This window comes from Danio rerio, chromosome 7, assembly GCF_052040795.2.
Source record: "Danio rerio strain M-AB ecotype USA chromosome 7, GRCz13ab, whole genome shotgun sequence".
Classification (NCBI taxonomy): domain Eukaryota; kingdom Metazoa; phylum Chordata; class Actinopteri; order Cypriniformes; family Danionidae; genus Danio; species Danio rerio.
In genome coordinates this window covers 63866146-63883528 of record NC_141027.1, presented here as the reverse complement: position 1 = coordinate 63883528, position 17383 = coordinate 63866146, and the positions used below count along the sequence as shown (strand labels likewise).

At 34.6% G+C, this 17383-nt stretch overlaps 1 protein-coding gene and 1 long non-coding RNA gene across 2 annotated transcripts in view; one reads left to right on the top strand and one right to left on the bottom strand.

Moving 5' to 3' along the window:
• zgc:194930 overlaps window positions 1-17383 on the bottom strand; it is a 42429-nt gene that overhangs the window by 11963 nt on the left and 13083 nt on the right. Inside the window, 1 exon segment of the mRNA NM_001130770.4 lies at window positions 4035-4087. Within this exon segment, the coding sequence (NP_001124242.2) occupies window positions 4035-4066 (32 nt within the window). The 5' untranslated portion in view covers window positions 4067-4087.
• On the top strand, window positions 72-17144 carry LOC147836158 (uncharacterized). Its single transcript, XR_015496423.1, has 3 exons — window positions 72-223; window positions 14150-14273; window positions 15940-17144. It is a non-coding gene; the product is annotated as an uncharacterized LOC147836158 (long non-coding RNA).

The window sequence follows — 17383 nt, the reverse complement described above, 5'->3', positions numbered from 1 at the left end:
CATTTTTTTTTTTTTTTGTCCATTTAAAGAGATGGATCACCCCAACATTAAAAGTCGGTTTCTTTCTTCTGTTAAACACCAAAGAAGAATTTGATGAAAGCTGGAAACCTTTAAGCATTGATATCCATAGTATTTGTTTGTTTTTGTTTTTTCTACTATGGAATTCAATAGTTACAGGTGTTCAATAGAAGAAAGAAACACAAAAGATTGGAACCACTTGAGGGTGAGTAAATATTGTGTAATGTTTCATTTTTGGGATGGTTGATAGTTAACTCTGCCTTTACCCGTTCCAACCCTGTTTGAGTTTCTTTCTTCTGTTGAACACAAAAGATGGCATTTGTTGGAAAGAAGCATCCATTTACAGTAGTTCCTTAGTATTTTTTTTTTTTTTGTTGTTCCTAGTATTCAATTCAATAAACTTTATATCCATCCCACAGGGGTCAGAAAATTGTCTTTAGACATAAGCTCACATACACAAACAAAACAAATGCACTTACACAATTGTTTTCCTATTTAAAACAACCAATGGCAGTGGGAATAAATGTCTTCATGTACTTAGCCTTATTTGCTAAAGAGACTTTATAACATCTACGGACATAAATAACTTAAAGGAACTATGTAAAGAATAGGAGGAGTCTTCCACAATAGTGGAGGTTTTTCTTTTTGTTGCTACTTTAAATAATTGGTGAGAGACAAACACCTCTCACTGATTTATTTTACTCGCCACGTTTACCAACCATAAAAGTTTATTTTTGCTTTTAACAGAGAGGGAGTTAAACCAGGCAACAATGTTAAAAGTAGGGATAGACTCAATAAATGATTTATATATGACAATCAAAATGTACTTCTCAATATCATAATTTCTCTGTTTTCAACAAATTCAACAGCTGCTGAGCCTTTTTAAAAACATTATCTGTGTATATCAAAAGAGAATTGAACGTTAATTTCCACACCTAAATATTTCAAAGAACTCATCTGTTCTATTTCCTCACTATTAATAAACAGAGGTTCACCGAATCTGAAGCTCTTTGCCTAAACCCGAAGAAACCGATGGGTTCAGGCTTAAATTCAATCATTTTAGACTGGCTGGGGCTTGCGCTCGCACTCTGGCTTGCGTGGTAAATGAACATTCATGTGATGCATTTCGTTTAGCATGCAAAAGTAATTAAATCATTTGTTACAAGATCAAAGCCTATCCTTGCAAAGGTAAAACAAATAATGACAGAAGTCAGAGAGCGAATTTTGCGGAGTGGGAAAATGTACAGCAAGCTGTCATGGAGGAAAAAAAAAAAAAAAAGAAGCAGCAGTGAAAGAGTATTCAGTGTTGCAGGACGCACCATCAATGAGCGCAGGTTCGCACCATCTACAGTGGATTCAATAATGTTCCCCCACCTTACACCTAGCCTAATATTGGTTAATAAAGAATTTAAAAATTATAACAAAATTTTTATTAAGTCATAAATGCATAATGTAGACAGAGTATATAGGCTAATGTTGGCATTATTCTTTTATTATTCAGCTTCACTATTGCCTTAAGGCTGAATTGTGAAGAAAAGTGGCAAAACAAATTCCACAGAGTCTTTATCTTCATTTAAATGGTAAGTGTATGTACCTAGGCAAATTTAAAGCCCTGAGATGTTACAGAGGGCTTAATTTATTTCATTGTTCCATCTTCAATGTGGCCTTATGTTAAAACAAGTACAAACAAATTCTTAAAATAAGGCAAAAGGGCTGTGTGCATGTGCACATTTGAATCATGTCTGGCAGATTCAGGCTTTTAAAAAGTTATCAATCAAAATGTTTTTGATTGGCCGAATTCTGTCAGGCCTTACTTTTATGGCCCGATTACAGCACTAATCGAATATTCGTATTTTGTTTGCCCCACAACACATTTCTTTCATCTTACTATGTTAAGCTGCAAGGAATTCTCTGTTGCCCAACTCGAGATAAAATTGGCAAAATTTGGTTAATTATGCCATGTCATCTGCATACTTAATACGTGTCAGATTTTCATGGTCATCAGTTATATCCTTTATACAAATAGAAAATAAAATTAGTGATAAAATAGAAGTCAGTTGTTTCTAGCATTTTTCAGAATATCTTGCGTGTTCAACAAATGAAATTCATAAAAGTGTGGACTGCAAGTAAATATTGACGAAGTTTCACAATTGAGTGAACTATATTAAACAAGATGAAATAACTGTTAAATATACAATACACTGTGTTTTTGTGACTTTCCAAAGCATGTAAGCATGAGGCTTGTAATTTGACAAAATGCAGTGTTTACATGGAGCATGGTTTCAAGACCACAAAAATCAATGCTAAACCCCCTTTTACATTTATTTTTATTGGTTTGGCACAGTTTTCACAAAGCAATGGAAAATTTTAAAAACCTAAAACTTAGTACTTAAAGCACAACAGATAATCAATAGTGCACTTCATTTAAACATTTCAGCCAATTTTCAACTGTGCTAGTGCAATGCACATAATCAAAACTACAAAATCAACTTCACAAAATAAGTTTCATCTACAATATATGCATGTTTAATTAAGGTGCAGTAACTGCAGAGTTTTGAGTTGCATGTCTTATCTAGTACAATACATTTGTCTACCATTAAATTGATCTTATCGTTTAATCAAAGAGTCCTTTATTATATCCACAGATTCCCATCTAGTCTGATTGTTTTCTGATAATTTGCAAGTTACAAATGACTGAAAAAGCTTTTAGCCTTCAGTAAACGTATGCAATATGCAAATCAAAAATGTGTGTTCTTTGATTACATTTTTATGTTCTATATATATTTTTTATATATAGATTATTATTTTTTTTTTTAGATTGTCTGACTCTGAACATAATATTTAACGTGAAGGCTATGAAGGCTGCGTGTGCTGTTTTACAGCAACATTCATTCAGCAATGAGGGCAATTTGAAACCTGTACCCTGTATTGTTTGCTATTGAATTAGCTGATTGTTACATTGAAAGTACTAAGTTAAAAAGATCTTACTGTTGTGTTTTGGTGACATCACAATGATCTTGTGTTCTGAAACAATGATTATGTGCAACTACAAAGAAATCATGACATCCGGTATTGAATCAGTGTAAAGTTTTCAGAGATTTGAAGCACACTCGTGAAAATACTACCAAGCCAATGAAAAGTAAAAAAAAAAAATGCAAACAATGATGATACATTTCTTAACTGAGGGTTATATAAAACACAGTATTTAGCACAGCCGTGGGCAAACTCAGTCCTGGAGGGCTGGTATCATGCACAGATTAGCTCCAACTCTAATCGAACACACCTGAACATGCTAATCAGTTTCTTTAACATCACTAGAAATCTATAAGCCGGTGTGTTTGATTAGAGGCAGAGCTAAACTGTGCAGGACACTGGCCCTCCAGTACAGAGTTTGCCCACCCCTGCTTTAGTACAACAATAACAGCCTTGTAGAATTAGGATTTGACACCCTTGTGATATACGTCAAAGGAACATGTGGTATCAAAATACAATTTTATTTATTGAGTATCAGCACACTAGATACTCTTACTAAACACTTAGATGTACTTATAAGTGCTTTTCTCATGACCAACACATATAAACAGAGTTAAAATGTGTGGGTGTTGTTCAGCAGATTTGACACAAAGCCAATTAGACTACAACCTGATGTTAAATGCCATAAGAAAGCATGCATTTGCAGTATTTGTGGCAATTCATGCAGCTCAAGCTAAGCCCAGAAATGTGACATTCTGAGCAATTAAAGAGCTGTTTGAGAGTGTGAATGTCTGTGCATGTTTTTACTCTAAAAAAAACTCCACAAATCACAACAACCCCTATACATTTTGAAGTAAAATATACAATCTAAAGAAGAAATCTAATGACAGGGGGCAGAACAGTGCTGACAACTGACCTCAGCTTTAGAAAGACTATACGCATTAAGCTATTAAACAGAAGTTATGCGAGAGAAAATTCAAGATCTGTAGGACACCATACATGAGAATAAAAAAAGTCTGTTTAATATTTGTGTTACATTATACCTTTTTATCATCCTACAGCAACTGCAACCCATCTGGACAGTTGTGTAGAGCACCTGTGGAGACAAAAACAGTCACTGTTAGTGTGTGTGTCTATTTCGTATAACATTTTAGAGTTTTTATAGAAGCTGCAGTTTTAATTAATCATATAAAATGAATCCTAACTAAAAAATTTTTCTTGTATTTTTTTACATTTGAGCTTCAGTCAGTATCATGTGACTGGCTAGACAGTTTTCTAAAACAGCATCATGACTCAATAAAATGGGGAAGTAAATTTGCTTTGTAAATTTCACAAGAGACCTTATTTCCAGGTAATAGTCATCAAAAAGAACAAGCTGCTGTCCGACTTTGCAAGCGTCATCTGGAGACTGCTGAGGATCATTTTTGTGAGGTCATGATGATTACCCATGAGTTTCAAGACTATTGTAGATCCATGAACATTGTTTTGTAGTGTAGAGAGGACCCACAGATTCAGTTAACTTAAGTTAGATGTGTAATGGGGGGGGGGGGGGGGGGAGCCCAATTACCAAATACTGTCAAATTTCAATTCTAAGATTTAGGTTAAAATCTAGATTTGTAAGTTAATAAGTATTTTTATATTAATTGTAATTTATTGGTGTAATTTCATTGCATTGAATTTCCAAATGTGTGCAACTGTAATGGTGCTTTCTGATATTTACACATCCATGTAGCAATGCTGGATGTACTATTACTATTATTTAAAAGCACTATTCTAGATTAGGTATTGTTTGTATCATGTAATGGAATATAAGTGTGTCTGTGTGCAATTTTAATAATGTTTTATATAAAGAGTTCAGATGCAAAAAGCTCTAAGTGCCGTCTAAAATTTCCATTAAAACATACATTTTTCTAAGCCTTCTTTATTTTGAGTTTTCACATTAAAGACAATATGGCTTATTCTTTGGCATAAACATGATATTAGTGAACACACATAGGAGTTTGATGAAAATGCTAATTTTAGCTGAACATTTCAGACGGCATTTAGAGGTTTAGACACTTAAACTCTTTATATAAAGACAATGAATTTTTCTTTCAAAATTAGCATTTTTCTCAGCCTCCATTGTTTGATTAGATTTTACTTTAAATACAATTCAATTTTTATACAAAAATAAAAAATAAATAAATGCTCATTTTGGAAAAAAAAAAAAAATTTACAGACAGCACTTGGGGGTTTTTGCATCAATCAATTTAACATTAAGGTTCTTCTTTTTTTTATCATTGTACTTATACACCATTGTGTGGATTGAAATACGCAAGTTGCATTTGTTAAAGAGGTATTTGAAGAATCTAGTGTTGTGCCAGAGCTGGACTGCTGAATCAGTGCTTAGGAGAGTGACTTTAACAAAGGGCCATTCAGTAACTGTGCTAATTCTTTACCTCAGCTGTTGGAACATGCGGACATGATCATGCTTATATTGGTGTAAAAACCTGATGAAATGGGAAATGAGAAACATGAACTACTCACAAATACTCTTAAAGTCAAAGAACCTTTTCTGAACAAAGAACAGTGCAAGTCAAATTACAGAAATGAAAACTAGTTTATTAAACACTTGTCTGTCTATAATCATGTTAAACAGCTGATTAACACATTGTCAAAACATCTTGCAAATTGGTTTTAGTCTCGCTACATTTAAATTCAAATATGTATGCATAATACAGAAACAAACTTGATTTCAACAGATATAATTAAAGCCTTAAATGACCGGTTTTGTATTTCTCCTTGCATCATTTTGAACCAGACTTTTTTTTTTTTTTTTTACACAATGCTCATTTTTGTTTGATTAAAGAAAACTTTAAAATGTTGTGATTCAACTCTTAGTTGGTTAGCTTGGTTAATGGCTGATAACAGTTTTTATGATCTCTATGGCGAAAGTGAATAAAAAAATAATACTACCGGAATTGACACCAGACAAATTGGGCAACAAAAACCAAGTCTATTGCATTGCAATCCACAGCAGCTCATATTTGCAGTCAGTACTTTTAGCTTGTAATTTCACTAAATTTCTGTGCCAAATGTGCAATTCCATGTGCCAGCAAAACATACGTATTTAGACTCCATCTCCAAAGTGATATTGTGCTCTGCTTGGCTTATGCAGTCATACTCCGTTGTGCTGTTTACACAGACATGATCTCTCAGAACAACCATTTCTCAGTAATATCTGCCAAGCTGTAGGGACACTTTGTTTTGGTTCACATTGACAAAAGATATTAGAGTTAACTTGATATTTGAAATTGTCAGCGATGTAGCTTCAGGACACAAGGACAATCACAAGTGTGTTTGTGACATTCGGGATGACTTCTCACAGTGGCTGGTCAAATAAAATAGTTATTAATACATCCTCTTTTTTTTTTTGAAGAGCAACACAGATGAATTGACCTTTCCATAGCCTGTCGTGCCATTTCAGGCTTTGGCATTTCTCATGCTCTTTATGAGCAAGTTCCCTTGTAAATAATTGATAGTTCCGTCTGGCAAAAGATCCATCTAATATGACAGACACTCCCAGACTATCTCTTTTTCTCTTCAGAGAGACAGCAGCATTAAAAACAGCCACCTCACGTCTCAGTATGACAGAGACCATCACATTTAAGACAGTAACTCAAAAGACCAACATATTCACATTCTACAGATCATTACTACATAGTATTGGTTTTACATCATATTTATTTTAAGTAGTTATGCATTTTGGTCATTTTTATTCTTTTGTTTCAGTAGGTTTATTACCTTAATGTAAGATAATTGTATTTCTGTCTGAACAGAATTTTAAATGCAAGTGGTGATTTAAAGAACATTTGTAATTAATCATCCAGCAAAGCATCGAAAGTATTTATCTGAAACAAATGTTAATAGTTTCGTATTGAGAAACCAACATAACTATTTACTCGTGGCATCATATGTAATTGAAATAATGACAAATAAGGCAAAATTTAACAGGTGTATAGAGTTAGGCAATATCTGTTGTGTAGATTTATTGCCATGCCAGTCCCTTTGACAAAAACTCAAATGGTTTAACAAGTGGAAAAAAATCATAACGCACTCTAAAACAACTCCTCTCAACTCTCTAAACCAAAAGTCAGATTTGTCAATGCAATCTGATTGTGTAATTTTGATTTAGTGTCTAATTTATATTAATTTGTAATTAGTTTGAAATCTTGGCATCTTAATTTGTAATCTCACTCATTAAAATTAGGCCCAATCCAAATTCTATTTTTGTACCCCTACACCTTCCTCTTTCCCTTGGCCCTTGAAACAGAGTGTAAAAATGAAGGACTTCAAAATTTACCCCTAAGAAATAGGACAGCACACAACACCTGCACATATCAGCGTTTCTCATTGTGATCTCTTGCTTCATATGAGATCAATGATCGGGACTGCTGCAGTTGCGTTGTGTTTTTGGTATTTATCTTCAGGAGATCACTGAAGGTAACATTATCATATTATCATAACGATATGGAAATGAACTTGTGACTGTAATAGTAGAATTTGGGATTGGGTCTTACCCCTTGGTTTCAAGTGTGGTTCTGAAAAATCTCCATTTCGAGGGGTAGCTAGCCCTTCCCCTTAGCCCTAACCTTCAAGCTAAAGAGAATTAGAACACCCCTATCCCTTCACGTAAACACGCAAAGCGAGGAGTAAGGGGAAGGGCTAAGGGGTAGAATTGAGAATGGGCCCTAGTATAATTTGCTCATCCCCTTATAAGAAGAAGAGTTAGGTTTGTGGTTATGCCATCTATTAAAAATTGTATGTTTTCATATAAATTAAATATCAAGTACTGATATAAATATGTAACTTTTCAAACAATACCTAAAAGTTACATTTCCTTGTGAGATCGGGCTGGATTTGTCAGCATTTAATCCAAAATTGGGTTTATACATCCCAGCATTATGCATTATGTTTTCAGAATATACGTATTGTGTTCATTTAAAAAAAATTACGAACATAACTATCAAGCTTCAACGTATACATGACAACTATACAACTTTTAGTGCACTGTAACAAAGACTATAGAATACACAAGACATTCATTCATTCGTTCATTCATTCATTCATTTTCTTTTTTGGCTAAGTACCTTTATTAATCTGGGGTCACCACAGCAAAATGAACCGCCTACTTATCCAGCATACTGTATGTTTTACGTAGCAGATGTCCTTCCAGCTGCAACCCATCGCTGAGAAACATACATACACACTCATTCACACACATACACTACCGACAATTTATCCTACCCAATTCACCTATACAGGAGCACCCGGAGGAAACCTACACAAAACACAGGGAGGACATGCAAACTTCACACAGAAACGTCCCCTTACCCAGTCGAAACTCGAACCAGCGATCTTCTTGCTGTGACGCGAAAATGCTACCTCACTGTGCCACCGTGCAGCCTACACAAGACATGTCACTCATATCTTTTTGAATGGGGAAAAGTGTAGTGTACAATATGGCCATGCCTACTCGTATAGGAGCCTATCATTGATCACTATAGACTGACAATACTCTGGGGGAGGGGTTCTGACCAGACACGAGTTTCTGCGGATTTGGACGTTTAGAAATTAAACCAAAGACACAGTTGTTTAATTTTATTGGTGATTCCGAATATGAAATTTAACAGTAAGCTTGGCAAGCAATTTTGGAGCATTTGATGTTTTCCCATTGAGACAGAATGCCCAAGCATACTGCCCTAAAGGCGTTTCAAAGATGGCCGCCGAGTGAAATTACTTGTCTTAAAAGGGACATTTACTGGAATACTAAACAGTGAATCATATATATATATATATATATATATATATATATATATATATATATATATATATATATATATATATATATATATATATATATATATATATATATATATATATATATATATATATATATATATATATAAAAATGGACATTTGGATGTTCACACAGGGATGACTCTACCACAGAGGCCCACCACCATCCGTTGCCATGTACACAAGAGCTAGAGCTTTGCTTGGTGATTAGAAGCCAGATGTGGTACACAGCAGACACCTGTTTGACAGCAGGAGTATGACACATGCACCTGGCAACGTCTTTGTCAACTGCTAGGGATTATTGCACTTTACAGCAGTCAACATAGCACACCACCTTCCTTTCCATCAATACAATGACAAAACACATTCATCTGTGGCTAACCTATAATAAATGTCAATGAAATAGAAGCTGCCATATGGATTTTCGTTCTGCAGTGTCCACCAAAGTGTTCCAGACAGTCAAGCATAAGGGCAGTTACTAGGTTCTATGCAATGGTTGACTTTCATCTAGAGCAGGGGTTAGTTAACATTTGTAATAATTCTGCTTAACAACACCAGTGTAAAACAAACAATCAAACAAACAAGTAAATAAACAAACAAGAAAGTTATTTAGTCACTGAATCTCTCAGTCTAACAGACCATGACCAGGCGTTCAGGTTCACTTAAAGGGCCATGAAACCCCCTCGTTTCAGCAGGGTGTTTTCACACCTCTACTTTGGAAAAAGTCAGAAAAGTGGGCGTGTCCAGCTCTGTTTAGGGGGGAGTGTCGGAGGAAGAAAAGAGGCTTGGTGTGGGAGTGTTTATTTGGGCGCGCTGAATTTCAGAGTCAAAACACTCACCCACAGCGGACAAAGTGACTGTGTTTACATGGACATCTGTAGTCGAATTATTTGCCAAATTAATAAATGGTGGACTTTAACTGCAGTTTGACTCTTTCATTCAGGGAATTCATTCATGTCCCTCGTGACAAACGAGATATTTGATTCGAGGAACTGCTCCAAGCGTGTATTTTCATGCAATGTTTGATACCGCACGGCGAATGAGAGAAAAAAACCCTCCGCATTTCCTGGAAACTTAGATGCACTCTGCAGGTAGCGTCAGAAAGCCGCGTGTGTTATTCCAGTCACAAAATCCTACACGAGGTTATAGTTTGGTTGTAGTGCTAACTTGTTTACACTCGGTACAATAGTTTGTTCGATACGAATAAAATACGAACTGAATAAACAAAGAGCACTGGTCGCTAACTTACCAAATCTTTAGAGACAGGACAATCCACAGCAACTAGAGCCACGTCTTTATTAAGAGGAGACTACAAGTGAATTCAGATCTCAGCGTTGAGAACAGCTCTCAGGTAAACAATAATCCTCCTTAGACACGCAAGTTATTGTTGTCGAGCGTCGCATACATTGTTAATCCACACGTGACTCCAGCTGCACTCTCACAGAGAGAAAATGAAAACAAAACTTAACGGCAGCAAACTATAAAAGCAACACTTCACGCTTCTTTTGCCAACACAACGTGGCGTATCTGTCGTCTAAACACTATGACAGTAATGAATATTAATGAAGTTGCACAATAGAGCGCGCTGATTGGTTTGAACTAAGCTTTACTCATGCATTAATGCAGCAGGCTGTAAGACGTAATAAGACACACTCTGGCACAGACGTCCAGTCTGCACGCTGGAATACACGCTATTATGTCATGGCCGTGACGCAGCTTCAAAAATTCGTTTCAAACCGGAAGTACGAATTTGCTTAAAATAACGCAAAAACAACCAATTTACACTTTTTAGTAAATTATAGGTGTCCTAATAGTGTTTTTAGCAGTGTGGGACACATATACGACTGTCAACAGCTCAAAAAAATGTGTTTTGGTGTTTCGTGACCCTTTAATGCATTTAGCATACTTTTCTACTGTGGCAGAGAAAGCTTAATGTGCTGCAATTTAAGAAAACACATGCAATTACAAAAACTACCAGCAAATTGAGAAATATGTTTAATGGCATACATGCAGCAAATCCTCACAATATAGTTGTGCAATTTGGGGAAAATATCTAATTGTGATTTTTCTGACAGATATTGCAACTGCGATTTTTGTAGTCAACCTTCAGGCCATTAATCTGTAAGCATGGCAACAATTCTGCAACAGCTCTTAAAACTTACCCGTTTTTGTTTGGTGTCTGACTTTGAAACCAAAATATTCCTATATTACTGATGTCCTGTTTTACTTCGATATTAATTTGATTATTAATGCTTCTGAAGCAGCAGACGCCATTATCCTAATTGCTGTCAAATGAATGAAGATCTTTTCTCAATTTTATGTAGTTTTTTTTGTACTTGTGTTTTCTTAAATTGCAGCAAACTAAGCTCTCTCGGCCAACGTACTTTTCTAAAAAACAAAACATGTGAAATAATATGAATTGTAAGAACAGTGATCATTTCCATATAGCAACATTGTAATATGCAAAGCTGGCCTAAAATTGGCACGATATTGTCCTGTGAATTCCATTACTACAAATGACAGAAAATTAACATAAAAAATGTCTCCAAAGATGACTAGAAGATTAATAAATTGCCAGAGAATTTGTCATAAAGTTAAGATGAATAACATATCCAGGACTCCATATCCAGACAATTGAAATGTTCCATTTGGAGAAAGGTGATTCGTGGAGAGATTACTGAAGATTGCGGGCTGAAACCGAGGCAGATTGAAATCTGAGCTCTATGCCACTGGCAGACATTTCTCCATTGGAATAAATTGGAGAAGGGAATTTCTCATCACTGTAGAATGTGTGCCCTCCAGCTTAGTTTTCTGGCCTGTGCTTTGAAAGTGACAAATGCTTAATCTCCTGCAACAAAATGGGGGCTTTTCCATTCCTCAACCCCTAACCTACTCAAGACAGACAGACACACACACAAACAGGTAGGCATCCACACACATACACACACAGTCAGCTATAGCATTAAATCACAGGCTTACGTATTTAAGCTCAAAGGCAGACACACAGTATTACGGATCACACACACACACACACACACACACACACACACACACACACACACACACACACACACACACACACATACACACACACACATTTTGCAGAAGGTGGTGTTCTCTGCGAATTACTCAAAATGTTCAAATCCCCTCAACTGGTTCAGCTGCGTTGTGCCAACAAAAAACCTACACACATACACTGGCCTTCACAGCCAAGATAAATAAACGCACAAGCCACTAACGGCTCATTTCCTTTCAATTTGCTGAAAACAAAGTGAAGCAAACAGCCTGATAAACCAGTGTCAAGAGATAATTAGAGCTATCAATGACCAGCTGATTTCACTTATAAAGCTCTACCATACTCAAAAGCTCTCACAGACACAATACATGCTTTCCTTCTCACATTACACAACTGCCAGGGATATCATTGAACTGCTTATGTTTGTGCATTGCAAATTTGATTGGTGACAGGTCACGCATTTCACAATATTTTAATAGGAAGAATCAATGACATCTGTGTTTACACAGAAAAAGCCAGGCTTATTTTGGTAAGTCAGGTTTATTAATAGTGGATTTGGTTTCATGAATCACATTTACAATAGTTTAAACTCAGTTACTCTGGCAACTTATGCTGGGAAACTAGCCTGGTCTAGGGCAGGTTAACTATCAGGCTAAGTCTAAGTTCAAGCCTAATCAAGGTAAATGTTAACATTCATCTGCCATAACTTGATGCTATTTTAATTCACTCAACCTCTTAATAATGATCAAAACTCTAGTCACATAATAGTATATATATATATATATATATATATATATATATATATATATATATATATATATATATGAATGTATGTACTGTATGCGTGTGTGTGTGTGTGTGTGTGTGTGTTTATTTTTTTCTTCATTTTCTGTTTGACGTAGAGCAGATTCTCAACACATTTCTAAACATACCAGTTTTAATAACTCATCTCTAATAACTGATTTATTTTATCTTTGCCATAATGACAGTAAATAATATTTGACAAGATAGTTTTCAAGACACTTCTTTACAGTTTAAAGGGACATTTGAAGGATTAACTAGTTTAATTAGGTAACTGCAATGCAATAAATACTTTTCTTACTTAAATTTTTGGTCTTGTTTTTAGTCCAAATATCTAAAAAAATTCTTAAATCAAGCAGAATTGTCTAGACAAGCAAAACATACTGTCTTGTTTTAAGATATAATATGCCAAAATTAAGTGAGTTTTCCCTTAAAACAAGCTAAATAATCTGCCAATAGGGTAAGCAAAATAATCTCATGTCAAAAGGAAAAACTATAATATTTTACTTGCCCCATTGGCAGATTATTCAGCTTGTTTTAAGGGGAAAAACTCCCTTAATATTGGCATATTATTTCTGAAAACAAGACAATATATTTTGCTTGCCTAGAAAATGCTTCTTGATATAAAATTTTTTAGATATTTGAACTAAAAACAAGACAAAAAATCTAAGTAAGAAAAGCATTTTTTGCAGTGTGTGCAGGTTAGGATAATTAGGCAAGTTATTGTATAACGATGGTTTGTTGTGTAGACTATCAAAAATATATATAATTTAAAAAAGGTTAATATTTTTATTTACAAATGTTTAAAAAAAATGCTTTTATTCTAGCCGAAATAAAACAAATAAAACTATCTCCAGGAGAAAAAATATGATCAGACATGCTGTGAAAATGTCCTTGCTCTGTTACACATCATTTGGGAAATATAAAAAAATAATAATAATAAATAAAAAATTAAAGGGGGGGGGGGGTTTAATAAATCTGACTTCAACTGTATATACACAAAACATCTTTAAGAATAGAAGGATAATACATTTAAATAAGTTATTGCAAACAAAACAAATCCAAACTACAAGTATTGTGACAAATATTTAATTTAACCTTAACAGGCCTAAATACTGGCCTATATTTTCAAACCTGCAATTTTCTGTCAACCTGCTCTTGCTTTGTTGCAAGCTGTACTGTGTTTTTATTTATTATGTGTAAATTGTTATATATATTTTTACTTTAAAAACAAGCTCTGCTGTTAACATGGGTGTGTCTCATTTCAGAGCTCTTTCATCATAGTTGCCATGGTAGCATACAACAGTCAATGTATCTATGCTCGACCTTCAGGGTTTCACTACAGTAACGTGCAAGAGCTGTTAGATTATTTTAACTGAACTCAGATTAGTCAGATCAAATGTTCTTCGAATTGCTGTTAAGGAACCAATTTAAGTGTGTACATTTAGTTTGACTCATTTAAGTCAGGTTTTTGACTTTAATTCTTGCTTTTCTAAATCACAGCTCCCAGATATGAATATCAGCGATTCTTCCTATTCCTCATGCCACACCAGAATCACCATAATTGTAGGATTCCAGGAAACTTGTAAAAATTGTTCACAACCTCCTAGAACTTGTGAATAAATTGGTAAGTGCTACAAGTTCAACACCATCTCAAAGCAATTTATAACTTTTTGATTAGGTGGCTAATTAGTATGAACTTGTACTAGGGCTGCACGATATTGGGAAAAACTTGCATTGCAATATTTTAATTCACTGTGATATATACTGTAATATAAATATAATTTTGCCAGATGACTCGTATAGACCTTTTTCTTAGAAAGCAAAATTACCCATTATGCTTTGCGTGTATGCAACAGGTACAGCCCGGTGACCGATTTTGATTGCTGGATGCCAAGTGGAAAATGAATAAAATGGCAGTGAATATATAGCCATAACAATATGCAAAGGCATGTGAAACAACATTATAAAAATATAGAATAAATAAAGAAATAGTTCTAGAAAATAAATAAATAAATAAACAAACATTTTAATGGTAAGTGCAATATAAAAATGACCAACAGGAATTCCTCATATTCTATGACTTGGTAAAAACAAAACAACTAAACAATTCCTTGTCTTTTTAAAGAGAGGCTATTAATATTGTTATTTCGCAAACATTTCTCAAACACCTGGTAAAATAGCAATAAATATGTGTAGGTCTACTGTTGGTTTAAATGCTCAATTTTGTATAGACTTGGAATAATGGACTTGAACAGACATTAAATTGGTCCTGGTCATTTATGCACAGCAAAGTGAAGACATCAGAATACAACTATTCATAATTCTGATGTTGAATCATTGTGTTTGAGACATGTGCTTGCAACCTGTCGTTGACAACATTATTAGACCTTTTTTCCTACTGGTAAAATTAGACATTTGACATTATCAGATTTCCTCTTGCATTATCTTGTTATAATGACACTGTTTAACATTTATTTTCATGCACAACACTCAGTGTTCGCTTTGAAAGAAAAACATATTAAATGCTTGTTGTAATCATAACTTTAAAATGCGATATGATCATTTCAATGATGTGCGCTTTCATACTTCATAAGTGCGGTTTATACTTCCCATGCGGCTCCCAAACGATCACTCTGTTCCACAAACTGAATATTGTTTACAACTTTATTACCTGTTATTCACAGCCTACGCTAGATCTGTTCACTAAAGTTGACTTCATTTACAGGTGCGTCCTCGCTGTGGTAACAGCTCACGGTCAGCTCCTGTCATGAGTGATTTTGCGGCCGCAAATACATTATAAAGAAAGAAATGACATGTTTGCCATGAATTATACCTTATAAATACATAATGTGACTCTTTTAACAACATTTCAACACCATTGGTGCACTTTGCTGAGCAACATATGTAAAGACAATGTAAAGACTTGTACAGCCACCTTTTCTTTTCTCCTGACCTTGAAAATATGAGTGGCAGAATCATAGAAATGCTGAATTAGGATCCTCTAGGGGGTCGAATCGAGATCGCAATCTTTTTTCGATAAATCATGCAGCTCTAAAATGAGGTTAACTTAAGCTACATTAAACTCGGTTAAAACAGCTTAATCATCTTTCTAACTTAAGATGTATAACTTGGTTTAATAAGTTTTAATTACATAAAAACACATGGTGTCATGACTTACTGATCAAAAATAGTTTACTAGTGTATGTGACCAGCATACAAATGGTGGCGCTTTGAGTAATAAAATGTAATAAAGTAGTTATTTCATGATATTTGTCTATATACATTTTTAGGCAGTTGGCTTTGCCAATGTGGATGTCTTCATGCAAAAGGAAATGTGAACATAAATAAAAGTCATGCAGCAAGGAGTTACACATGGATTAATTTTGCAGACTGTTCCCATAAAGATGGATAATCCCCAGTCAGAGGATGTGGAAAGAGGTCACGTGCTGTCGTCTTGGAATTATGGTAATTACTATATGGCATAAATTTCATAACCAAACACTTGCGAGAAGTAATAAAGAAAATGACATATGAGACAAGAGTTGAGGGTCCTCAAGTAGCTTGTTGCTGAAGTGATCTAGCATAAAAACATAAAAAGGCTTTAACTGATCATTTACAAGACTGTGACAATAAATGGTCTATATGTGTTCTTCCAGCCATCTTAGGTATTTTCATAAGAATAAAGTCGATTTATAATTTGGTGCTAACTGATATAGCATGTTATAATAGAAACTATAAAATAATAAGCTAGATGCATTAACTTACTGTGATTTAACTATTACAGAAACAAATGTGCCCAGCTATATCATATCTAGATGAATATGTTGAGATATCAATATCATATGTAGAAAGCTAGAACAATTTGCGTTTTTTCTGACTACTTCGCATGTATTTACATTGATATGACGCACATTTGATCGATTAGTTACTTAATTTCACCAAAACTACACACATTTCATACTGTGAAAACAAATATTAAGCTTCATCAGTAGTAAGAATTATTCAGTTTTGCGAAACAGTTGTATAATTACCTCATCAGCTCCTCAAAATAATGAATAAATTATGATTACAGGATTTTTTTACACCATATGTGACAACAGTGCCAGTCCCAACTGCCGGTAGAAACAGGTATTGCTGAATAGCTGACTACATGACACAAACGCTGCGTTAAGTGGAGCGCTTGATGTATGTGCTAATTTCAAGGACTTCGATAACAAAATAAATGTACATTTATTCATTCATTTTCGTGTCAGCTTAGTCCCTTTATTTATCTGAGGTCGCCACAGCGGAATGAACTGCTAACTTATCCAGCACGTTTTTTCGCAGCGGATGCCCTTCCAGTCACAACCCATCTCTGGGAAACAAAATAAATGTTATACAACCTATTTTTATTTAAGTGCAATATATTCCAAAAGATCAGGGGCTTTTGACAATACATCAGGGGCTTAAGCCCACAAAAAAAAAAAAAAAAAAAATTCTGACAAATTTGTAATCCAAAAAAAAAAAAAAGACTCACTGATTCGCCTGGCAGCAGTCCTCACACTATTTGATAGAGCATAACAAATAACATGCAAGTAGTAAATCGTAATAGCCTATACTGTTTTTCCCCTTATACACCAGTGTGAATACTGATATTTTTGTTATTGAATTTCAAATAGGTTCAATTTAAAGGTCAAAGGCTTATGTTTTTCAGTTACAAATGGCCTACTGATGCTTTGCTTTATATTTTACATT